This window comes from Schistocerca cancellata, chromosome 3 (genome assembly GCF_023864275.1).
Source record: "Schistocerca cancellata isolate TAMUIC-IGC-003103 chromosome 3, iqSchCanc2.1, whole genome shotgun sequence".
In the NCBI taxonomy this organism is placed as follows: Eukaryota; Metazoa; Arthropoda; class Insecta; order Orthoptera; family Acrididae; genus Schistocerca; species Schistocerca cancellata.
Window position 1 is genome coordinate 724,817,935 of NC_064628.1, and position 26,606 is coordinate 724,844,540.

The 26,606-nt window shown below is 40.9% G+C and overlaps 2 protein-coding genes across 2 annotated transcripts in view; both read right to left on the bottom strand.

The window, feature by feature from the left end:
* Nucleotides 1-22,323, bottom strand: part of LOC126175740 (E3 ubiquitin-protein ligase HECW2-like) — a 192,651-nt gene extending 170,328 nt beyond the window's left edge. The window contains exons 1-4 of the mRNA XM_049922692.1: nucleotides 21,486-22,323; nucleotides 17,070-17,607; nucleotides 16,144-16,291; nucleotides 3,889-4,093 (exon numbers count right to left, since the gene is read on the bottom strand). Coding sequence (XP_049778649.1) covers nucleotides 3,889-4,093; nucleotides 16,144-16,291; nucleotides 17,070-17,607; nucleotides 21,486-21,878 — 1,284 coding nt within the window. The 5' untranslated portion in view covers nucleotides 21,879-22,323. The remainder of the gene's footprint in view (nucleotides 1-3,888; nucleotides 4,094-16,143; nucleotides 16,292-17,069; nucleotides 17,608-21,485) is intronic.
* On the bottom strand, nucleotides 22,186-23,426 carry LOC126176537 (uncharacterized). The gene is made up of 2 exons (XM_049923694.1): nucleotides 22,308-23,426; nucleotides 22,186-22,206 (listed from the first exon to the last, which is right to left on the bottom strand). Exons 1-2 carry the CDS (start codon nucleotides 23,424-23,426, stop codon nucleotides 22,186-22,188), a joined length of 1,140 nt encoding a protein of 379 aa, XP_049779651.1.
* Nucleotides 23,427-26,606: the final 3,180 nt, after the last annotated feature.

Below are 26,606 nucleotides of genomic sequence, written 5' to 3' on the forward strand. Positions count from 1 at the left end.
ATGAACAATTCAACGATGTCGGAAAGGTTGAAAATTTTAGTGACTTGGGAAAAATCACAAATGGAGTCCCACAAGGTTAAGTTTGGAGCCCACTTCTTTCCCTATACAGAGTGAACGTTAATAAAAAGTGACAAACTGCAGGGACAAATTCCTGACTGGAAATGGAGGAAAAAATGTACTGTGAACATGGGTCCAGAAATGCATCATTGCCATGGTAGATGCTGCTGATGAATGCCATGTGTTCCTTGTGTGTTGCTGGCTGTGATATTGATGGCAGCATACTGGACCGATATTCATTTCAGGAACAAAGTGAGATGGTCTTTGTGTATGTCTAATCAGGTGGAAATGGTTGAGAGGCAGCACGGCTGTACCAAAACTAGTACCCTCACAGACACCAACCATATCACACAACATTTCAAGCCCTTTTTGAGTGTTTGTGTGATAATCAATACTTTCAGATAGATGAATAGGCAGGGGATGGGCAGACTGTGCCTACACCAGATGTGGAGGATATAGAGACACACCGTAGTACAAGCTCCAGGCAAGTGGCTTGCCAACATAAACCTATCTCTATCTGGCAACATTGGATTCAGCTGGCAGCAGCAGCACACCGATGACGAATGTGAGTTGCAGGGATTCACAAGCTTTCTACCACTGTCTGCCTCCTGCCCTGCCCTGCCATCACAAACCCAGAACAGTGTCTAGCCTATAAGGCATCACTGCAGTCTATAGTGCCAGTGAAATTAAATTGAAAGTTGTTTGTGTTATCGGTAACAGTACAATATTTTTGTTAGTAGCTAGTTTTGTAATGGAAAGAAATAAAAGGTATTCATATGATGTGAGCTATAAATTGAAAGTAGTAGTATATACAGAAAAACTTGGAAACAGAGCAGCTAAGTGGCATTTTGGCCCTCCATCAACAGAAAAAAAAAAAAAATTTTCATGATTGGCGTGCTATTAAAGAAGAACTGGAAAAAAAAAACGAGGAAGACTAAATGTGCAAATAGAGAACTGAATCCAAAATGTCCAAGCCTAGAAAATGATGTATTGAAATGGATTTAAGGACACCATCAAAGTGGCATTAGAATTAACACAAAAATGATTCAAATACATGCTCATAAGCTAGTGCTACAATGGAACTTAATGGAAATTAAGTTAGAGTTGGTTTGTGCTACAGGTCTATGAAACATCATGGACTTAGCATGCGATCCAAAACTAACATATCTCAGAAAATGCCACAAGGGTATTAAGAGAAAATATTATCTTTCCATTGCTTTACTATTCAACATTGAAAGAAAACAAGTGTGGAACTAAGCCATATAGCGAATATGGATGAAACTCCTCTGGCATTTGATGCACTGAGTAACAGAACTGTTGCCATGAAAGGTGCTAAAACTGTAACTATGAGGGCTAGAACTTAAATAGTGGCAACTATGTATTCACAACCGATACAAAAGAGTTACATGTTTGCACCTGTTACTGTCCTTCAAAGTAGTCACCAGCATTGTGTGGAACCCACTGCCAGCAATGTGGAAGGTGTAGTATACCATTAGCAGAGCCCTATCTGTTGATGGTGCGAATGGAGCGGTCTACTGCCTGTCGAATGTCTGGAACAGTTCTAAAGCGAATGCCATGAAGTGGTTCCTTCATCTTCATAGTCAAATCAAAGTCACAAGGACTTAAGTCTGGGGAGTATGGTGGATGGTACAGTACTTCTCAGTCCCATCGACTGAACAGAGCAGCCACAGCTTGCGCTGTATGTGGCTGCGCATTGTCGTGCAAAATGATGGGTGGGTTGCAGGTGATCCTCCAAAACTGCACAGTAATACTGTGCATTGACAGTCTGCCGGGAGGAATGTAATGTGTTAGGATAACACCATCACAGTGGTACATGAGAATCACCATAACTCTAAACCGCTCCATTCACACCATCAACAGAACAGGCTCTGCTAATGGTATACTACACCTTCCACATCGCTGGCAACGGGTTCTACACAATGCTGTGACTACTCTGAAGGACAGTAACAGATGCAAACATGTAACTCTTTTGTATCGGTTGTGAATAAATGGTTGCCACTATTTAAGTTCCATCCCTCGTATAAAAATAAGTGGACATGAAAAATGCACCACACTGTTGTTCTTTCATGTTGTGCTGTCAGTACTAAACTTAATCCAGTGATCATTTTCATGTTTAAAACAATGCCAAAACATCCTGAAATACTGCCAGGTATGACGTGACAAAGGTTTGATGGATGAAGCTGGTATGCAGTTATGGATTAACAGAGAGTGGGACAGAAGGAAAAGTGCTTTATTGAAGAAGAGTTCTCTTCTTGTGCTAGATCAGTTTAGTAGTCATTGAGGGGGGGACCAGTGAAAGAGAAATTGAGACAGGGAAATACAGAGCTTACTGTTATTCTGAGAGAACTTATACTTCACAATTGCAAACCATTTAAAGTGTATATGGGAGAGGAATGGAACAAATGGATGAAACCCAACATGAATTCACACCAAAGGGAGCTTTAAAATAAGCTACAATCAAACAAGTGTGTCAGTGGATAAAACAGTTGTGGTTTAGAGTGAGAGAAGACATTATTGTTAAATCTTTCAAGAAGTGTGGCATAAGTGATGCTCTCAAGGGCAGTGAAGACCATCTTATATATGAAGAGGACCACGATGACGACAAAGAGGAAGAAGAAGGAAGTTCAGGTTCACTTTTCAGCGATTTAAAAGGCCAGTTTTTGCACCAAGGAGAAATTGTATTTTTAACCAGGAGAACCGAGAAAAATCCGGGAATATTTTTTTCCTTGTCCAAGTATACACTCTGTAAAAGGAACAGTCATGATTAGTCTGTAGAAAGTCATTGTACCTCATTGACAAGAGTGTACAGAGTACTTTGGGACAAATGCATGAGGTGTAATATCAGATATCAAGTTATCATGCCACACATCTTACAAGCCTGCACAAACAGCCTCACAAACCCAATTTCCTTGAGAATCCCACTACACTATGAGCCACTATTAAACGAGACCTTGCTGAGCCTACTGAGCAGAATAAGGCGGGGCGGGTCTGTTACAATTTCACTTAAAATGGACATTTTACTAGCTCTTCCTCAGCCCACAGCAGAGAAAGAGGCATGTCCAACAATGACTTCATTACTCTTAAGTCACACACAGGTTCCTCACACAAACCACAGGCATTCACAACTTCCATTTACAAATACCTATGAATAAATGTATTTAATTGGATAGACAAAAAAATCTACTCACCAAGCAGCAACAGAACACACACATAAGACTGTTGTAATTGGCAAGCTTTCGGAGCCAGTGGCTCCTTCTTCAGGCAGAAGAGTTGAAGGGGAAGGAAGAAGGGTGGAAAAAAAAAAAAAGGACTGGAGAGGTCAACCCTTTGCTTGAAGAAGGAGCCACTGGCTCCAAAAGCTTGCTTATTACAACAGTCTTCTATGTGTCTGTTCTGCCGCCGCTTGGTGAGTAAATTTTTTACCTATCCAATTAAATAATTGTATCAATAATTGATTGTTTTTGTTGTTATATAAGAATAAATGTATATATCAGAAGAAATCGCATGCCTTTTGTCAAACTGCAGTCCTCATCGAACCATCTTCTTGCAGCTGTTTAGGGTATTCAACACACGTATATGTTGCCCATCATTACAATGGTTTATGAAGTTTGTAACAAGACAACAAAGTAAATAAAATATATGGTGGAACTATGTAAAGATCAGCCAAAGCTGTCTCGGCAGAAGAATAAACGAATTTGAACTTAGATGATGGAAAGTAAGAATGATCAGTCGTGAAACAATGACATATATTAAAATTACATATTGGCATAAAATCTGATAGTGGCACTCTGTTAAAATGCTGGAACTAACCGCATTCATGTGCAGTATTGAGAAGAAATCTGGTCGTGTGATGAATTTGACAGCAGGCATTTGATGTATTGCTTCTGCTGGTGTCACGTGTGGAGTTCCACCACTAGTGCTTGCACCAGCTTCTGCCTGAGACATGTCAGAGCTGCAACCAGCCTCATCTGTTTCTGGCCTTCGTGATGTGATGGTCCTGCGAATGCTCTGATACCTGCAACAAAACGAAATTGCATGTAGAACATGTCCACTCTTCCTCCTTCATTCTCCATAACTCTGATTTGGATGTGCTGAATGAAGAAAATTGATACTGCATTTTCTCAAGAACCAGTCATAGAGATCAGTAGTTCATAATCTTTTTCAACTCTGGCACCTATATTGCTGGATTGCAAAGTCTGCTGCCCCTTCCACTATCCATGTTATCACCAACATTCTTCCAAACTCAGTCATAGTTATGTCCTAAACAAACCTTTCTAAGTATACAACATTACCACCATCACAGCTGAAAAACTGAATAAGTTTATATACTGGATAACTTTATATTCTGATTAATCAAATTCTCTCATGTCCAAAATACATTTTGTAATGTTTTCAGTGAATTTTTTCAGTTTGCTTTTTTGAGATTGAATCACAGATTTCATAATACTGAACATGTTTTTATAAAATTTGATATTTTAAACTCCATATAGTGGAGATGCTAAGTCGCAGGCAGGCACAACAAAGTGACTGCTAAATAAGTAAGCAGCGTCTGGCTTCAGCAGCCAGAGACAGCGGTCGTGTGTGTGTGTGTGTGTGTGTGTGTGTGTTTTGCATTTGCATGAATGTGTTAATAAATGTTTTCTAATTAAGAAGAAGGCCTTTTGGCAGAAAGCTTACTTGTTTAGCAGTCTTTTTGTTGTGCATGTCTGCGACTCAGCATCTCTACTATATGGTGAGTAGCAATCTATCCTTTTCACAATATTGGCATACCATCCTGGATTTTCCATTCCAGAATATCTTATTGCTGCAGAACATTAAGTCATTTCAGGCTCTGAGACTATGTTTAATTTCATTTTAGGTGGGCTGGAATGTGGGCGGATCCCGACGGTACTGCGGTGCTGGGTCAACATGTGACAATGCTGGAGGAATCCCCTAGCACTCTGTCATGAGCCAAAAATGAGTTTAAAATTCTGGTCCTAGTGAAAATCACCAAAGATGTATTTTAATCAGGTAAGTCATGGATGGGAAAGGCATTTTTGGGGAAGGATAAATAATTCAAACATAAAATACCATCACATCAATGAAAATAATGCATTTTTGAAAATATAATATAATTTGATGGATAAAAAATCTACTCACCAAACAGCAGAGAGGGAAAACATATTTAAAAGTTAAGGAAATGTGCAAGCTTTTGGAGCCAATGGCTCCCTCTTCTGGCAGAAGGATAGAAGGTGAAGAAACAGGGATGAAGGATGCAGTCCAAAAGGCCGCGCATGCTGCAGTACTCTATATCAGCTGTAGGGGGTGCCTCAGACTTGTGTGTGTGTGTGTGTGTGTGTGTGTGAGAGAGAGAGAGAGAGAGAGAGAGAGAGAGAGAGAGAGAGAGAGAGAGAGAATCACTGTCGGAGCCTGCAACGGACCCCTGTCTACGTAAGGCTAGCTGAGCCGAGTTACACTCAGCCTCAGTTTTCTATGTGTATTGCTACAGCTCTTTGTGTATGTAATTAGTTCCTGCTAAATGTTACTTAAATACAGTGTTCAAGTTGTTAATGCTTCCATGGAATAAAGTTGTGTTCAGTCTACTGTCCTGTTGTACGTATACTTAATTACAACGTAATTTGCGATGAGTGTGGTGCTGTTCTCTGTGCAAGTTTCTACTCTGGTTGGTCTTCCATTTATTCTCATGGTGCCTGATGGTGTTACAGAGGACATTTTATGTCAGTTGGTCTAACAGCAAGAATCATTGGTGATGAGTGTGGTCCTGTTCTCTGTGCAAGTTTCTACTGTTGTTGGACCTCTGATTATTCTCACAATGGCTGATGATGTTACGGAGGAAATTTCACGTTGGTTGGTCAAACAGCAAGAATCATTCGCCATGGCATTGCATCACCAATCACAGGTGCTGGGCAATCGAATTAAGGTACTTCAATCATTGGCTTCTGTTTTGTCTATTCGGCTTGCTACTGCATCTGTGTCTCCCATTGTTTTGCTTTCTGCAACCCCCATTGTTTTTCTGCCTCCCTTTTCTACACACGATGAGTCTGTTGAGGATGGGACACATAAGAGAAATGTCTGCGAGAATGCTTTCAAGCTTTTGTGATTACTGATACTATTTTATGTCGTGCCTTGTTCCTTTCATTGATATTGCCAAGAATGTATAGATTCCTATGTCAGCTTGCCCCTTTGCAGTATCAGTCTTCTTTAACATTTGACCAAATGTATGAACTTCTTCCAGAATATTAATTTAAGTGCACCCATGTTACTGCATCTCGGATTGAGTTTTACCACTGTAGGAAGCATGGGCAGCTGAATTCCATAGGTTAAGTCATTGTCGTCATTTTATGTCCGATGTGCATAAAGATCTATATTCTGATCAAAGCATCATTCATGCTATCATTCATGTAGCTCCAGATTGTGACATGCGAAAGTGTGCCCTCCAGTGTGAAAATCCATCCCTCTCCAAAGTTTTAGGTACTGCTCAGTCGTTTGAGGTGTCGCGAGCTGCAGGTGACCAAGAGCTGCGGGAAACGAAATTGAGTCACGGTGTGAGGTATCTGCAATCCAACCCTCACCTCCACACCACACTTCACTTCAGATAGTTCGCAGGGGGAAGATTGGTCACAGTGGCCCATATACGATCACAGTGTCAAGGTGGCTGGCCTCCCTCCCAGCAGCAACTGCCCCAACAAAGTAAACAGGCCAGTAAACAGCAATGTACACATTCGATGCTCCCGTCCTGCCCTTATTGTTTCATTAAACATGAGTGCCCAGACTGCACAAAATCCTGGGCTACCTGTCGTAACTGCAACACAAAAGGTCACATTAGTTCTATTTGTAATGCAAAAACTGAGCACAATGATCCTGATGTGGATATGGATGTAAACATTGTATAGGCTATTTCTGTTGTGCCAAACAAGCTTTTCATTGATGTTATGGTTTTTTGGAAAATTCTGCACATGCAAGTGAATACAGGAGCTATGGTAACCTTGTTAAACTCACAAACTTACATGGACCTGGGCTCCCCTCCACTTCTACCTGTGTTATGAAAGTTAATAAATTACAAGAAACAGAGCATTCCTATTCTTGGCCAGTTCTCTGCCCCAGTGACCTACAAGTCAGTAATCTGGTCACTTACATTTCTTGTTGTAGATAACGCGCATACGGAACATCTTTTTGGATTAGATGCTTTTAAGTTATTTGGTTTTACCATTTCGGATGAAGCGAATTTAGTGTCTGAACAAGTGCTGTATACTCTGTTAGATACATTATGTTCTGAGTTTTCCTCTTTGTTCTCTCCTGGATTGGGGTGTGCCAAAAATTTTCACCTGTTCATGACCATAAAATCTTCTGCTTGGCCTTGTTTTTTCTGGGTCCATCTGGTTCCAGTGGCACTCGGGTAACAAATCAAAGATGAATTAGATTGCCTTGCAGAGTCCGGCATTGTTCAGCCTATTGGATCAAATGAATGATCTACCACATTAGTTATAGTAATGAAACCATTGGGCTGGTTACAACTCTGCAGTGATTTTAAAGTTGCTGTGAATGCACAGTCTATAGTGGATATGTACCCAATACTGTGCCCAGACAAATTCTTTGAAAAGTTAGCAAAGTCATCAGGTGGTCAACATTTATCAAAAATTGACTTGTCAGATGTCTATTTACAGCTCCCATTGGATACTGAGTCACGACATTTGTTAGGTGGCAATACCTCTTTCGGACTATGTCAATATTTGTGGTTGCCTTTTGCAGTCGCCAGCACTCCCGCTATTTTTCAACATTTTTTGGGGACAACTTACAGCATCTTTCCTGTGTTGTAAAAACTCTTTGGATGACATTTCTGTTGCCTCCAATGTACAACATTTAAGAAAAAGTAGCCAGGTTGAAGTGTAATTAAGAAAAAGTCAGGTTTTTCAACCGTCTGTCATTTATCTTTGGTTTGAAGTTTCTTGCAAGGGTCTCAAATCCCTACATTGACAAGTTTCTGCTATTGTGTCACTTCCATGCCCCATGTCAGTCAAAGAACTTTGGGTTTTTCTAGGCAAAGTCACCTACTACCACAAATGTCTGCCTGGGACAGCGACAATTGTGCAGCTGTTACATGTGTTGCTGCACAGAGGTCTCAGCTTCACTGGTCATCGGCTTGTGAAACCACATTTTGCACCATTAAGACAATGCTGCAGTCTGTACCCTGCTGAGTGACTTACCAACAAGGCTTTCATTTGGTTCTTCCGATGGACACTTCACAGTACAGGCTGGGGGTGATACTGTCTCATAGGTTTCCCATTGGCTCCATGCGGTGTATTGCTTATGCCTCAAAAATGCTGACTTCTGCTCAAACTAGATACTCTCACATAGAAAAGGAAGCTTTGGCCATTGAATACGCTGGGAATAAATTCCCTGTTTTTCTCTGTGGTGCCAAATTCTTCCTGGTCACCGATCACAAACCATTGGTTTCCTTATTCAGACCTTCTGCATCGTTACCAGATAAAGCAGCACATCACATTCACCGTTGGTGTCTTTTCCTTTCATGTTACAACTAAGAGATTCATTTCTGTCCTGCGAATCAACATGCAAATAAAAATGCCTTGTCCCACCTGGCAGCTGGTCCGCAACCAGGATTTGATCAGGTGGAATTGCTTTGTTTCCACATTGATGTCACCACACAGCATGTCATTGATGGTTTTCCTGTATTAGCATATGGGTTGTGAAGGCTGTAGCTTCAGATCATGTTTTGTGGGAGGTCATAACATTTGTACAACATGGTTGGCTGGATTCATCAGACACCTCTTTAATTACTACATCTTTTGACAGCAGTTGACTGTTGTGCATGGTGTTCTGCTTTTGGACATGGATCATGTGGCCCCTCGGGTAGTGATCGCCTCAGAGTTTTTCAAATAACTTCCGGGAATTCAGCCAGGTAACACTTTCAGCGACCGCCGATATTTCGGCGGGAGAACACCCCGCCATTTTCAAGGCAAACTGCAACGGACAGGCGCCGTACATGCAAATTTAATACCTCGGTTCTCGGACCGAAGCAGGAAAGATAACACACACACACACACACACACACACACACACACACACACACTGAACACTAGTGCCACCAAAGATGACCAAAGTCAGAGCTATCGATAGTGAGACTATGAATTCGCAGGTGAGGCAGCATTGACTCTGTTCCTCTGTTTTTTGACAAGGGAGAGAGCCAGATTCCAAACAGAGTTTAAACAGAAACCTCCATCCCTGTTAACGAAGTTGCTCGCTAATTTAATCTCAACTGCCTCCCGAATCACACTGTCCCAATAGCTGGACGTGCATGCCAATATCTCGGTGTTATTATATAACATGGGGTGACCAGTATCCAAGCAATGTTCGGCAATAGCAGATCTATTTGGTTGCTGTAATCATGTGTGCCATTTATGCTCAATACATCTGTCCTCCACGGTCCTGATAGTTTGACCAATATATGCCATGCCGCAGCTACAAGGGACACGATATACACCCGCCTTACGCAGTCCAAGATCGTCCTTAACGGAATTCAAAAGTGCTCTAATTTTAGATGGAGGTCGGAAAACACATTTCACATCGTATTTCCATAAAATACGACCGATCTTATTGGACGTGTTTCCTACGTAAGGCAAGAAGGCAGTAGACTTAGGTGTTGACTCAGAATTATCATCAATCACCTGATGTACAGTTGGTCGATAGCGCAACGCACGTTCAATCTGTCTATCACTGTAACCATTTTGACGAAATGTAACTTCAAGATGGGACAGCTCAGCTGGCAAAGTCTCAGCGTCAGAAACGACATGTGCCCTGTGTACCAAGGTACGAAGTACCCCTTCACGCTGAGCCGAATGGTGACAACTATTAGCTTGTAAGTACAAGTCGGTGTGAGTACGTTGCAGTTTGCCTTGAAAATGGCGGGGTGTTCTCCCGCCGAAATATCGGCGGTCGCTGAAAGTGTTACCTGGCTGAATTCCCGGAAGTTATTTGAAAGTTGTATACGCCAGGAGAAACTCAGGTCTCGCCTCAGAGTTTTGTTTGGAGGTTGTCAGTTTATTACATGCAAATCATTGGGGTGTACCATGCACAAAAGCATTGACCCGTCAACATGCGTTTTGGCCCAGCTTGTACGGTGGTGTTACCTGCCTTGTTGTCTCCTATTCACGGTGTGCAACGCATCAAGCAGTTCACCAGGCATCATTGTCTCCTTGGCCGATGCTGTCACATGCATGGGACCATGTACATGTGGATTTTGCTGGTCCCTTTCTCAACACTTATTGGCTGTTGGTTGTTGTCGCATATTCTAATTTTCTGTATGTTGTTCATTGTGTTTTCACAGCCACAACTGTCACCACCACAGCCTTGTCAATTTTTTTTCTTTTTTTTCTTTCGTTAGTGTCTAATAATGGTCCACAATTTTCAGAACAAGAGTTTGCAGCATTCGGCAATTCCCATGGTATCTGTCATATCGTCGCCCCACCATTCCATCCACAATCTAATGGTGAGGAATGCCCAGTGCGAACATTCAAAACTCAGATGAAAAAGTATGTTGCCAACTCTTCGTCTGACACTGCCTCAGATCTGTTTCTCTCCTTGTAGTGTTTCCTGTCGTTTGGCGAGAAGAGTCCAGTGGAGCTGCTTCATAGGTACCAGCTAAGGACACTACTACACCTCCTGCAACCTCCACATGTTGGACATCAAAACATGCAGCCGCTGCGCCTCTTCTAGCCGGATGCGGCTGTCTGGGTGCGCGGTTTTGGACGTCACCCTGGATGGATTCCAGCTGTCATCGCCAGATGCTGTCTGGTGCACAGTTTTTTAACGTCACCCTGGACGGATTCCATCTGTCATTGCCAGATGCTAGGGGCAGCATCTCTGTGACATCTTCATGGAGGACAGACTCTGCTTGGGGTCACCAAGTGGATGGCCAGGCACTCTCTGATGTCATACCGTTGCTTATAAGCTCGTCCATATCAGACGTCACATCAAATGCTGCTTCCGGTTCACCGCTCCTGTGCAGGTGAGGGCATCCATCCTCAGTGGCTGAACAAGCAGTTCCTCTATTGCTCTAACACCATTGTCAGAGATCCTGTGACATATTCCTGAGCAACTGCTGATACCAGTATCACCAGCACCGTGAGCACCATTACCAGAAGCAATGCCTGAGGTCGACATGGAAACAGACCTGGCGTCGCCATATGGTCTGACACGGGAAGACAGGCATGAATTTGTCCACACTGGAAGCACTTCAGAGCATACGTCACCTCAGCCAGAGCCCAGCGGGTGAGGAGCACAGCATGGATGTCTCAAGAACCCATGATCTCCCTATGAGAGGAGGTAAACAGTGACCTGTGTGCATACTTTGTCTGTGTGTGTGTGTGTGTGTGTGTGTGTGTGTGTGTGTGTGTGTGTGTGTGTGTGTGTCTAAGAGAGAGATCACCATCAGAGCCCGCCATGAGCCCCAGTCTATTAAAGGCTTGCTGAGCTACGCTTTGCCTCAGTTCTCTATGTGTATTACTACAGCTCTTTGTGTATGTAATTGGTTCCTGCTGAATGTTACTTAAATACTCCTTTCAAGTTGTTAATGGTTCTGTGCAATAAAGTTGGGTTGTTCAGTCTGCTGGTTGTGTTGTATACTTATATCTAATTAGAACAGAGGAAAAAAAAAACTGATGAAGTTTAGGAAATGGTAAGATTTACAGAAAAGTCACCCAGAACCCTGTGTTAGGGGGGACTCACAGAATGAGATGAGAAGAAAAGACTGGTTGTTGGGGGCTGCACCAAATGAGATTTGAAAAATATCATTTGGCACAGTCTTCAACAATCAGTCTTTCCTTCTCATCCCATCCAATAAGTCTCTCTTGACCTGCGTTTCTGGGTGATTTTTCCATAGCTCTCCTTACTTCCTAAACCAATGGTCCTTTTCCTTGATCCCTCTTCCTTCCCCTTCATCTCTTCTGCTACAAGAAGGAGACACTGGCTCCAAAAACTTGCACATTTCCTTAACTTTTATATGTTTTTTCTCCTGCCACCCCTTGTGAGTAGAGATTTTATCTACCCAATTATATTAAAATGCTGTCAGATATAAATGTAGAATATAAAAGAAAATTAAAGGTACATGTTAATATTTCATGATTAGAAGACTAATGTCTAATGCAAGTCCAATGAAATTCAAATAAATATAATAATAGTAGCATTTGTTAAATTAATCACACGAATCTGTCATCAGTGGTTCTCTTGTACCTGATCCTAACTTTGTGATATTTGGTTCTGTCTTCACTACTCTGAATCACTGGCCACTCATTTCACTTTGTTTATTTCATTTGATGGGAGCTACTACACTGCACAAAAGTAAGTAGATGGAAAAGTTAAAATGAGCAACTTAACTTCTTGACACAGAAGAGGATTAGGAGTTCTTTACTTTCAAACAGAAACATTTCTAGCCATGTCGTTGAAAACATGTTTGCCTTGGAATCATCTTACAAGTTAGCCAACTGCTCTTGAAAGCTTGGATGAAATCATCCTGTGTCCACTGAATCCACATTGATATTCTAAGGGCACCAAGTTTTCATGTCTTCTTGGGCTTGCCTTAAGTGTAAGCAAGAAGTATTCAAGTCAGCATCTGAAAGTGTCTCAAAGTTTGTGCTAACCTAAGTTAATAGTTTGCTTCAATTCATTACATTCCCAGACTATCAGCTGTGGGGCACCATCTTGGATTTTAAGAACACAATGTGCTTCCTCAGCCTCATCTTTGATCAGAGGTTAATATGGTTACCACACCTCCATGATTTAAAATGTAGATGTATGAATGCACTAATCACCTTAAAATATCTTAGCAGTAAGAACTGGAGATCAGATTGGTCCTGTCTGTTCACATTCTATAGAACTTTTGTCTGCACCTGACTTGACTATGGCAGCATAATGTATGGCTCAGCTAGACCCTCCTAATTAAAGATACTGTATGCTGTCTGTTGTGCAAGCATTGGACTGGTGACAGGAGCCTTCCAACCCAGTCCCATGCCTAGCCTCTGTGGAGAGATTGGTGATCTGCCTCTTACCATTTGGTGATAACTGCTCATGGTGCAACTTGTATACAAAGTGGGGTTCCTTTCAAAACATTCTGTTATTGATATTAGAGCTGAACAATCCATACAAAGTTTACCAGTCACCAGGCAACTAAGCCCTTTCTTGTCTGTGCAAAGGACTATCTCAAGCCACTTGGTGCAGTAGGCATATCAGTTCTTAAACAGGGATGGAGAAAATCTCTCACAGGATGGCTGAAGGGCCCAGTCTTTACCTGGACGTGATGGAGTAAAACAAGATCAGTTCTCTGCCGGTAGTTTTAAAAAAGGTTTTTAAAAGAATTCTTATAGAAATATTGCAAACACGTGTTGGTTTACACCAACAGATCAAAGCTAGGGGACAATGTTGGGTATTCTATTATGTTCCTCACTTTGCCTACGAAGGCACTTCTCTTTGTACCATGCAGAGCTGTGGGTCTTCAAGAAGACACTGGAGCACATAAGACTTCTTGATGGATGGACGTCTTTTGTTTGCATGTACTCTGTTAGTGCTCTGCTGGTTATTCTACAACGTTCCCAGCAAATAGGGTAGTTCAGATGGTCCAAGACTCTATCCACCTCCTCCACAGGCATAAGGGTGGCCTTCCCTGTGTCTGGGCACATGGGAACTGAGACGAACATGAAAGCTGACAAAGCAGTGAAAGCAGCCCAGCCTATCAGAAAAATACCACAGTTCACCCTAACATCCCAGTACAGGCTATTGTGTCATGGGTAACAAAGATAGTGTTTGCTGAGTGGGAAAGACAGTGGCTTGAAGCAGCCAACAACAAGTTTTGGGCAGTCAAACCAATTATTCAACCATGGTGTACTTCCTTTTGAGCTCCAAGGAGGAGTGAAGTGGTCCTCATGTGGCTCTGTATCAGACACTGCCCAATGACACAAGCTTATCTCTTTCAGCATGAAGATCCATTGGAATGCAATTGATGGTTTCAATGCAATTTTGGGTGGCTGGCTGTCCTATCATTTCTGCAATCAGCCAATCATCTTAATGCCATTAACATAATTAATACTATTAACATATGACAGTAGTATGAGTAGGTATACTGGATATTGTATCTGAAACTTTTTGTGGCAGTGGCTGTAATTGTATGACCTCTGCTTTTCATTGAGAAAGGGTGCTGATGACCAAGCTGTTCAGTGTCCAACTGTTTTAAGTCCATCCAGCCATTCAGCTTAAGTTGTTTGTGTGGAGGTTCAGTTTGGCAATGAATGAAGATAGTACACCTTCAGCCTTAACGAAATTCATTTGTCTCCCCCGAGTTCTGAGTCGACCTCAATAACTCTGTTGAATATATCTAAATTAAAGGCAATGCTAATACATCCTAATTAGTTTGCATCACGAAGGCTTGGGCCAATTTGTCAGAGAAACTTGAGTACTGTATTAAAAGGTTCATAGGAACATCACAAATAATTTCCTCTTGACAGCCATGTCACCTTTGCATTGTCCGCCCCCGGTAGCTGAGTGGTCAGCGTGGCAGAATATTAATCCTAAGGGACCGGGTTTGATTCCCAGCTGGGTCGGAGATTTTCTCCGCTCAGGGACTGGGTGTTGTGTTGTCCTAATCCTCATCATTTCATCCCCATCAATGCGCAAGCTGCCAAAGTGGCGTCAAATCGAAAGACCTGCACCTGGCAAATGGTCTACCTGACAAGAGGCCCTAGTCACATGACATTTACATTTTTTACCTTTGCATTTAGCAACAGACTTCTCATTTTTTCATTTTTCTCTTTACAGAACTTGTAGAAAAATCTGAATGCACTCTTTCCCTGTATACAGCAGTTCTCTTATCTTGTAAGCAGCATCAATGACATACTGCAGAAATTCATGCAATTTCTCACTTAAATTTTTAGTGATGAGGTGCTGCCTCTGTATTACACAATGGATTACATTAACAATGGTTGTAGTTAATTTTAAAACTGCTATAAATTTGTGATATCAAGCTGCCATGGATGCAGGTCCATCAATTGCACATGCAAGTATGTTCCCTGATTTTATTTTATTTATTTATTTTTTTTTTTTTTTTAAGATTCTTCAAATTCCTTGTATACAGAAGAACCTTTCATGCTGGTGGTCAAATTTCCAACACCCAACATGTCATTGTGATTAAATAAGCCAATTTTAAGTTAACAGCAACGTTTCATTGTCTGTTATAGCCTGCTGATCATAAATTTGCGTTCTATACCCTTCAAGACACTAAAAAGTTTTTGTCGATGTAAAAGACCATCTCATTTGTTCCATTTGAACCTGTGCCATTACCAAATGAAATGCTTTCTTTGTGGCACAAGTGTCAGGCCCCATCACTATAGGGACAATTTCTTTAACTGTGGTGACTGTATGATATTTCCTACACTTTGCTATTACTAACTAACCTTTATAGGAGGAAGACGCTTTTGCTTGTGCTGAGATTATATTTTACGAATAATTTTCCCATAGCGTTCAGTTTCTCAAACTTTTTGAAGCTTGGAAAACTGAAATTACCTTCCATAATTTGTCAAAATGCAATTTTCCAAGGTGATTACTTCCTATTAAAAGCATCTATGAAGCCTTCTTGATTTGAAAAAGTCTTTTCACAAATGGATGAATACATAATTCAAATTTCATTTGAATATTGGTGGTACTTCTTTTTCACTGCAATTGTGATAAAATATATTTACAAAATGCAATGGTTATGTCACTGCCTATATGCCACAGATTTTCACTGTGCTGTAGCTAATATAGGCATAATGTACCACAACATCCACACAGCTTCAGCAGTTGCTATACTGATACTTCACTGTTGCTGAATAGTTGATCCATGTTCAGTCACAATGAAAATGGCCCCCTGGTGGGAGCCATACTACCCAGCTAGAGAGCCACTGAACTAGATTACAATGCACCTGACAAAGAACTACACATATTTACCTCATGATATGATAAAACAGGTGAAAGAGGATGTATAAGATGAAGAAATAGCATATCAAATAAACTATGAAATATTACCTCCGGTCCAACTGTTGTCTCTGCAGCTCATTACTGACAGGCCTGCTGCGGGAAGCTGACCCCGTTGTGGGGCGTTGCCAAGTTGTTGTCCTGTTCACATGGTCAATATAGAATATCCGACCGTGACTGTCAATACGAGCTTCCCAGTCTGTAGAAACAATAATACTGAGATATATTTGCCTGAAGTACAATGAATATGGCACTCTTGCTACTACACAAGAATGAGGAGTACACAACACATTTTTGAAACAAAAAAGTTCTCTAGGCGATATAATGTAGTCTCCGAACCACCAACTTACTTCTTTTGGATCATGTTCCACTCAAATGCATACATTAAATTTATTTTAATCCAGCTGAAAATAGCTCTGTAGTCTGATTTCTGGGGTCTTGAAGCAAAAGTTAATTTCACAAAAAAGTGTTACCGAGATCTGTCAAGTTACTTTTACTGTATAAGAATTTTGTTATACCTTGCTTGTACAGGAGATTGTCTCTCATTATCAAGTGTGTGAAAAACTGAATAAACTAATGTCTATGATCAATATCTAATTATCATTCCCAATTACTTAAACTGTACTGAATTAGCGAATGGTTGGAAAGCAAAAGTTATAATTAGAAAAAATACACCCAACCCAAGTGCAGTTGCATATCTGGAAGAACAATAGTGCATTTTGCAACTAATTGTGGTGTTGTATACACTCAGTGCCTTTGTTCCTGATTATCAGAAAAATATGATATACAAAGTTATATTTGATGTTATATCTTTTATTTACCAGTAGTGATCAAATAGCTCCATCTGTTCCCTCCAAAGCATCTCACAATCACAGAGTAGCCTCATCTCATAATCAGATATGCAGTTCAGTTGGTTTGGCTGTATCTGGTGTTTCTCAGAAATAATATGTTAGTATTAATAGGAATAATTCACGCACACTTACAAGGAGGAAGAGGTTCCTCTTCTGAAGACAATTCAAGTCTCTGTGTCTTAGCAGACCTCTCAGGAATAGAAGGGAGACGAGTTGAAGACATGTGGCGTAATGGCAAAATTGTACATCCCTCTCCTAGCCTCTGATGATGCATAAACATTCCAGGCATCTCTGAAAGCTGATCACCATTCCCAGCTGATGTAGATGCTGAAGACTCTCGGGAACAACTTGGCCCTGGAATTGGTGTGGGTGAGGAAACACGTGCAGTGCCAGAACGAGCATCATCTGATGTTTGTGGATAATCCCTTGCTGTGGAGTCTTCATGCAGAGGAATCATCATAGGTTCACTGGCACGAGTTGGGCGTGCATGATGAGTTGGAGTTGGAGGGCACATGGGAATGTCTGATGCACCTGCAGCAACCACACGAGACAGAAGACGATTGTAAGGTCGAGCTGTTGCCGACATTCCAACGAACCTCTCACATCGTCTGAAGTCCTGCGATGGGTGTCCATGCAGTGTCGATGGCAGAGGTGGATGACTGACCTAGAACATGACATCATTAGGTTTCAAATTACATACTGTACTCTGACAATTTCAGATTATTATATGTAGAGAAGTGCTGACTACATGTACCACAAATACGTCAGTAAATGATCATGTAATCATATCACACTATTTTTTCTTACACTTTACATGTAATAACGTTCAACAATAAAGAAGGTAACAGTCCATAAATGTAACAGTTGTGGAAGTGACCTAACCTTCAAAAGAATGATACTGAACTTTAAAAGAGTAAAGACAGCATGCAGAGAGTTACCACTTACTGTGAGATACCAAACCAAAATTTCACGATTGACAGGAAACGGTGAGAGATAATGCAATTGCTCAGAGAAAGAGGGAGAAGATGAAAGAAGAAAAGAAGAATGACTAAGGAAGGCGGAAATAATTATAGACAAACACATGTGTTTATACATGAAAAAACAAGCTGATAAATCTCAAACTTTCTACACTCTAAATCTGTACCTTTTCATTGGTAACAAATACAGGGTGTTACAAAAAGGTACGGCCAAACTTTCAGGAAACATTCCTCACACACAAATAAAGAAAACATGTTATGTGGATGTGTGTCCGGAAACACTTAAATTTCCATGTTAGAGCTCATTTTAGTTTCGTTAGTATGTACTGTACTTCCTCGATTCACTGCCAGTTGGCCAAATTGAAGGAAGGTAATGTTGACTTCGGTGCTTGTGTTGACATGCGACTCGTTGCTCTACAGTACTAGCATCAAGCACATCAGTATGTAGCATCAACAGGTTAGTGTTCATCACGAACATGGTTTTGCAGTCAGCGCAATGTTTACAAATGCGGAGTTGGCAGATGCCCATTTGATGTATGCATTAGCACGGGGCAATAGCTGTGGCGCGGTACGTTTGTATTGAGACAGATTTACAGAATGGAGGTGTCCCGACAGGAAGACGTTCGAAGCAATTGATCGGCGTCTTAGGGAGCACGGAACATTCCAGCCTATGACTCGCGACTGGGGAAGACCTAGAACGACGAGGACACGTGCAATGGACGAGGCAATTCTTCGTGCAGTTGACGATAACCCTAATCTCAGTGTCAGAGGAGTTGTTGCTGTACAAGGTAACGTTGACCAAGTCACTGTATGGAGAGTGCTACGGGAGAACCAGTTGTTTCCGTACCATGTACAGCATGTGCAGGCACTATCAGCAGCTGATTGGCCTCCACGGGTACACTTCTGCGAATGGTTCATCCAACAATGTGTCATTCCTCATTTCAGTGCAAATGTTCTCTTTACGGATGAGGCTTCATTCCAACATGATCAAATTGTAAATTTTCACAATCAATATGTGTGGGCTGACAAGAACCTGCACGCAATTGTGCAATCACGTCATCAACACAGATTTTCTGTGAACGTTTGGGCTGGCATTGTTGGTGATGGCTTGATTGAGCCCCATGTTCTTCCACCTACGCTCAATGGAGCACGTTATCATGGTTTCATAAGGTATACTCTACCTGTGCTGCTAGAACATGTGCCTTTACAAGTACGACACAGCATGTGGTTCATGCGCGATGGAACTCCTGCACATTTCAGTCGAAGTGTTCGTACGCTTCTCAACAACAGATTCGGGGTGACCAATGGATTGGTAGAGGCGGACCAATTCCATGGCCTCCACGCTCTCCTGACCTCAACCCTCTTGACTTTCATTTATGGGGGCATTTGAAAGCTCTTGTCTACGCAACCCTGGTACCAAATGTAGAGACTCTTCGTGCTCATATTGTGGACGGCTGTGATACAATACGCCATTCTCCAGGGCTGCATCAGCGCATCAGGGATTCCATGCGACGGAGGATGGATGCATGTATCCTCGCTAACGGAGGATATTTTGAACATTTTCTGTAACAAAGTGTTTGAAGACATGCTGGTATGTTCTGTTGCTGTGTGTTTCCATTCCATGATTAATGTGATTTGAAGAGCAGTAATAAAATGAGCTCTAACATGGAAAGTAAGCGTTTCCGGACACATGTCCACATAACATATTTTCTTTCTTTGTGTGCGAGGAATGTTTCCTGAAAGTTTGGCCGTACCTTTTTGTAACACCCTGTATATTAATTAGTCCAAAAATACTAGAAGTATACATAGTAGTAGTCAGTAATATCTTACTAGTCTGTTTACAACAATACTAATCAAACTTAATTTTGTTTGTTTGTTCTCATTGAAATTATTTATTTCTTCCCACCTCACTTCACCCATCGTTTGTTATCACAGTCAGCTGTTAAGTATTCCTAGAAAGATTTCTGCACTGTATTCAATTCTCTCTCATTAGGTCTGCTGCATCTCACTTGAGCACAAATCATTGGTAACTCCTAATTAGTCTCTTAGCCTTGTTTCATCCAAACTATTCTGTGTTTGTGCCAAATGCAGTTATTTGTATTAGTTGTTTAGTGTTGAGTGCTTGACAGTGAGATAATTAGTGCCCGTGCATAAACAATTATATGGCTACAGCAAATAAATTACAAATATTACAATAATATTTTGAAGTTAATAGTATTAAAATGATGGAAAAGGTACATCAAGGCATACAAAACGCTCTAAGATTTACAAATGAAAAAAAAAAATATTTTATGGTTGACTCTGAATAAATGACTGTAGCAAGTGATCCTATATAACTTTTGGTAGGAGCTGAGAAAGCACGAAAAAAGTGAGTGTCTTTCAATACAGATCACATTATCACTCAAAATAGACCACAAACCCCAGTCAAATTATGCACTATCCTCTGGTTAGAAAACTGGGAGCAGTCTTCACAATGTGACATACAGATTTGTTCGAACAAGTACTTCACATTGGTGAATCCAGTCACCAGATGGCGAAGTCATGTCTCAGAGTGAGGAGAACTGAATCCCAACCACTTACTGAAACAAGCCACACACAATCAGCTAGCACAGCCTCAGCTTATTGTACCTAATCTCCAACCACCAATACTCTCAGTGATACATGATTCTGATTATCAATAGTGGGATCTATGTGTCAACTGAAGTAATAGTGGGATCACTGCTGGTAAAGGGATGTAACAGTGTGCCACAGTAAATTTTGCCCATACCTCTTGAGCTGCTGCAAATTCGTTGCCTGTAATCCCACATTTCTGGCACCTAGCAAAATATTACTTCTATCTCAAGATGTTTTAGGCAAAGGAGGATATCCTGTATGAACTGATCTGGTACTGAAGTCTACAGCATAACGTGCACTCTGAGAATCACTGCAGATGAAGAATTTTGTGTGTCATCTGCTCCAGTGCTCTCAAAGTCACATGTATTTTTGTTAGCAGACTGAATTCATTTAGTGATTCAAACTTTCAGAAAAAGCCAAGGCTATCTTTCTATGTCAAATTTTCAGCATTAGCTGACACAATCGTGGTGCTGGCTTCAAACAATGTAAAAACTGAACTCACAGAATATGTGTTCTGCTGTGTACTGTGACTTTCTTGAGAACAGAAGGGGGCCATCAACACCAGACCCTAATTTCATTCCTTCACAAAAGGTCAATTAGATTCTCAAGAAGCTCCAACTTATTTTTGGTATCTTGAATTACCATTACTACCTCTGCTGCTTTAGCTTCAAGAGTACAAAATTTTTGATAAGTTTGAGAAAGGAAAACTACGATGAATCCAAGAAATAAGCATATTTAAAAGAAGAGGAAAGAGGAGGAGGAGGAGGAGGAGAAGAAGAAGAAGAAGAAGAAGGAGAAGAAGAACAGAACTCTTAATATAATTCCGAAGCACTAAACTAAGCAGAGTTTATGAAAGGAAAAAATGGGAATGAACTATGAATACTTTTCAGTTAAGCCATAGTGATTCATGCAAAGATAAGTGCAGTCAGGTAAATGCTGTAATGTTCCTTACCTGCCGTGACAGAGGCCTGTGAGTGCGTGGTGGTGCCTCGTGTTCTTCTGAAAGACTTCTTCCTCCAGGATCTAAAAAGTCTTGTCTCTCCCTCTCTGCTATTAGGGGACAGATGGAACCTTCTGCTGTGCACACAGAATCCTGTGATAGTTGTTGCGGTGATAACAGCTGTTCTTCTAAATTTGCCACATTATTCACAATACCAGAAACAATGGAGTCTGTACTGGAGCTGCGGTTGCTGAGAATCATAGTACCAGTGTCTGAGCTTGAGCTGTTGCTACATTCCGTAGTAGTTGAGAGAACAGTTCCCGATTCTGATGCAGAATTGGGAGAAACTGGAGAGAGGGAGGAAGATGTGTTTGGAACTGATAAGAAGCTTGAGAGATCAGACATATTTGGATCTGAAGTATCACAGTCTTGACAATCTTGATTACTGGCACTGCAGTTTGGTGTTGCTGCTCCTTCCAACAAGAAATCAGTAAGTATTACAGGTGTAGCCCCAGTATGGTCTTGTAAAGGTGCTCCTTCACTTAAGTTATGACTGTCAGATGTGCCCTCTCTACCTGAGCTTGTTTGTTTCTTTGTAACTGACACACCACATTCATCTATTGGCAGATTTGTTTGACTAGAGACAGATGATGAAGCAGGTGTACAAATGTCATTTCTTTGGCTTTTTTGGTCATTTACTGGCCTTCCGGAACTAGCACTTTGGTATTTTGACCTGTCAACAACGCAAACTTCTGAAATGGCACCAAATGGTATTTGTGCAGAAACTGCGGAGCTACTGTCTGGAATTTGCAATGGCTCTAAAACACTACTAGCCTGTGGTAAAAAAACTGAATCTTCCTCTTCTTCTTCTGCATCTTCATCAAGCAAATTTTCAACTGAGGAACTGTCTACTAAACTGCTATCCTGCTCAGGGGTAGCCAATGGTGCAGCAACAGCTGAAGTCTGCCCTTCATTATCATTATTAGTATCTCCCACACACCCATTTACAGCCAGCTGTGTTGGCCTCTTGCTAGAAACTCCAGTTACACCTTCACTATCCAAATGAAAAGCATCATGTCTGTGAGATCTCTGTAAATCAGACTGTGCCGGACCACTGACTTCACCCTGGGCAGGTGCAGTATCACCAACTCTCGAGTTTATAGTAGGAGGAAACTTTCCTCTGCAAGCCTCACTACTATCACTTTTAGCCTCCTCTACAGGAATATCTGATTGTCTCACCGGCTGGGCTTCATCAACACTACGTACAGAAACAGCACGTTCACTGTTTGTCAATGGTCCACTAGCACTGTGTCCATTGTAACACGAAACAGGTTGTGCGTTTTTATGACTAGAACACGACGTAACAGCTGTCACTGTAGGATTAAGCTCATCTGTGTCAACAATCTCAAAAGCAAAAGTGTCTTCTGGGTTAACAATCTTCTTAGGTTTAGGAGGCAGACTAGGAGCTGTGTGTCTGGCCGTCTTAGGTTTGTTGTGACGTGGCACTTCTGGTGGATCCGACCCGGGGCCCGCTCCAGGATACGGTAAGGCGCACATTCTCTCTAGTGGACGGTGATGCTTCGAACAACCATTTTGTGGGGGAAATGCGCGAGGCGGCAGTGGTGGAGGAGGCGGTTCTGTGCGTGGGTAAAGAGTTTCATATACTGAGCCACTACCACTGACAGCAGGAACTGTAGGTTTGGTCCATATTGGATAGTATTCCACATTTGCACCACTAGGAAGTGATGGTTCACTGTGAGATGGAGGCACGACAGCAGGAGGCAGTGGCTGCGGAACAGGAGCCAGATCCAGCAGCCTTCTCGCCACAGCACCTTCATGGGAGTTCCACGTATGTAGCACATGTGAAGTAGATCGACTGCTTTCACCAGGGGGTAGCAGGGCTGCTGTGTCCGAGCTGTCGGACTCGTCATCTGGAGCAGGGTATCCATTCATCAGGTGCCGCTGAGCCAGCTGCTGCAGGTTTCAAAAAGCAAGCACTGTGTTAACACTGACGTAACATGAACTTAGTTCAGTAATATCCCTGTAAAAAAAGAATGGTTACCGGCAGTAAGGAAGTTTATATCCTCTCCATGAGACCAAAGTGTTTAGAGCAGAAATTAATTTTAAAAACTATTTGATAGACCATGGAAATATCATGTAGAAGCTAAAATCATTAAAGTGCATTGTGTTAATAAAATGAAGTAGGACAGTATGCTTAAATTAGAAGTGTAAATTCTGCACACTAAAGGAAAATTCATCAAAAGATGTTGTGATTGTGGCAGTGCAAAAGGCTGCTGCTTTGATCAGTATCTAGTACTTATAATGTTGAAAGGTGCAGGTGTCTGCATGCAGTTATTATTCAGACATGATTTTCTAAAATGTATGAAAAGCACAATGCCGTAGAGTCATTGAGGCAGTTTATTACATTCTTGGCCTTAGCAGAGAAACATTTGCTACTGTTAAAATAAAATTGGCAGTACACTTGACCATATTTATGAAAGAATGCATCACAGCCACAAAAAACATACACTTGTTCATTACAAGTTAGAGCAATGAATAAGCCTTTCTTGCTCAAAAGGTAAAACATAATCATTTAAATAACTTACTGATATGAACAAATGTCCTTACTGTTTACTTTTTTAAGTATGACACCTTACAGCATCACAAATAAGAGAAATATCAAAAAAGAGGCAGTGGCCTTGAGTTTTTGGAACCTTGGTTTCTCCCCAGCATGCTATTAAAACTACTTTTAAAGTAAAACAAAATTTCTGTTTAATGTGAAGCGAAGGTAACTGTTAGAGCCTTGAAATTTTTCTTCTCAAATGGTTTTTATTTGGCTGATTCACTTGCAGCTGAATGGAAGTCTGTAATTTCAGTAACACATACACACTTACGATAACACAGATTTCATATTGCTGGTGTAAAGGTAATAACACTAGTTTTTACTAAGAACATAGATATAAACAGGTAGTTATGTAAAATATTCCTGGTACACAGCTACCTATAGCATATCCCATAACAGGAGGTAAAATATAATGCAATGAAGGGAAAGGTAAGAGTGCGCCTATACAAGTGTCATGTCTTGAATACTGAAGGAGTAAGCTTGACAGGTGCCTTATGTACAAAAGTGACCACCAGGCTAAGATTTCTAGTGTACAGTTGCTTACTTGTTTTTCAGTAGTCAAGGCCAAGTTTGTAATAATGACTTGTATCTATGATGTCTGCATAGCTGGGCACAAGATCATTAATTGTTAATTAGTGGTGTTCGCTTTTCAAGTACTGGATTAACTGTTAAGTTAGTTTTTTAAAAATGTGAACGGATTCGTCAACTTCTGTTAACATTCTTTGAGTCCATTAAGGGGGAAACCACATTGGGAGGTTCAAAAAATCAGATTTTTTTATTGGATAAATCGTTAAATTAACTATCCAAGAATAAGCTGTCAAAATTTCAAAGCAAAATTTGCGTTCATTTAGTTTTTATCAGCATAGAACCGAGTGCACATCGGGTACAGGCTCAAGCGCAGATAGGGCGCAGCACTACCTCAGGTAGACTGGACCGGTTCAACCTCGCAGTCGCTTTGTATACTAAGGTATCCTTGAAATGGAACCCCATCTTTGTAGCTTTCTTTTCAAATAACGGTGTAGGAGGTACTAGAAGCATTAGCACAACGGATTATTTCGGTTACATTACATTAGAGCATTGCTGTACATTATTGGAGTCAGCCTTCTATGAGTCTGTTTGTAATTGAGACTGAGAAATTTCTTTACATCTGAAAGGCGGCCATGAGTGTAAAGAACGCCGTAGTAGGCAGCATAAAAGAAAGTTCCATGGGAACCAGCACAACGATAAACAGAGTGGTAACAACGGAGCTCGCAGTGTTAGTGCGAAAAAACTCTACAGTTACTATACGGTGCTGGAATCGCAGATTAATCAGTAAGCAGTTTACATTATTGTTAACTTCCTTGAATTTCTAGTTCCCGAGAATTTATTTTTCGAACATGTTTATCTCGAAATGACTTTTTTATTATTTGCGTGCAGCCTAACTCAAAAAGTATAGAACCAATCAGTATGAAAATAGGTAGTATGATTCTTTATAAAATTATGAATTATATGAACCAACTTGTGAGGTGATATGATTTTAAGGGTATTTTTCTTTGCCTAATTATGGGAAAAAAATCATGAAAATTGAAGTAAATTGTTCCAATGCCTGCAAAATTTTTAATGTTCATTATTTTCACCCGCATTGAGGTTCATATTTGTAGAAAATAAGTTATTAACTTAAAATCAAAACCTTTTTGATTTCAGATGAAAATCAGAATGGCTACACTACATGCAATTGGAGAACTATACTCACAACCTTCAGCGGACATCACAGTGTAACTTTGTTATTTTTTGCTGAAATTATTCAAAAAAATTCACAAAAACTGTTTGAAATATGAATGAAATGATGTCAAAATTTGATTAAAAATCTAATTCATTCTTCGCACCCAAAAAAATCTCAAGAAATCAGTGTCAAACAGCCTCCTAATGTGGTTTTCCGCCTTAATCATTAATTAGGTACCTACTATTTATGACAAAACTGATGCCATGCTGCCCACAAAATCATGTTCTGTCATGTAGGTGTGTGGATCTCTGGGATGTGCGCAATTGGTGTAAATAATCGAGTGCGAGCAAGAACAGCTAGATGTTGGTGGTTTATTGTTGTTTGTGTACCAAGTTAGTGTTAAGTACTACTTTTTGTTAGTGGATTGACTGTAGAAGCTGAATCATGGAGTCGGATTCTAGCTCCATAAATGATGAAAATCTGTGGTCACTTGTAAGTGATTATGTTAATTCAGTATCCAGATTGGGAGAATAAATACTTTTTGACTGTAAACGGAGCTTGCCTAAAAAATCAACAATTATGGCTAACACTTCGAGCCTTGACAATGTGAAGCAATACATAAGAACAGCACATGAATTGCGATATATACAGTTTGAAGAAAGAGTGAAGGCAGGATCTGGTTGAGGGAAGTCAAAAAGAAAAATCAGTCTTGGGCATTCAGATATTGACAGTGGAGCCAGTAGCAGTAATCTGGTTAAAAGAATATGACAGATGCGCTGGATAGTCTTTTGGCATTGCAGCAATTGAC

Excerpts from the sequence above, each read along its gene's own strand:
- LOC126176537 (XM_049923694.1), bottom strand. The coding sequence starts at position 23,426 with ATGAATGGATACCCTGCTCCAGATGACGAGTCCGACAGCTCGGACACA. Across the intron at positions 22,207-22,307 it reads ATTCAGTTTTTTTACCACAG|GTCAAAATACCAAAGTGCTA; the intron begins GCTAGTAGTGTT and ends CGTTGTTGACAG.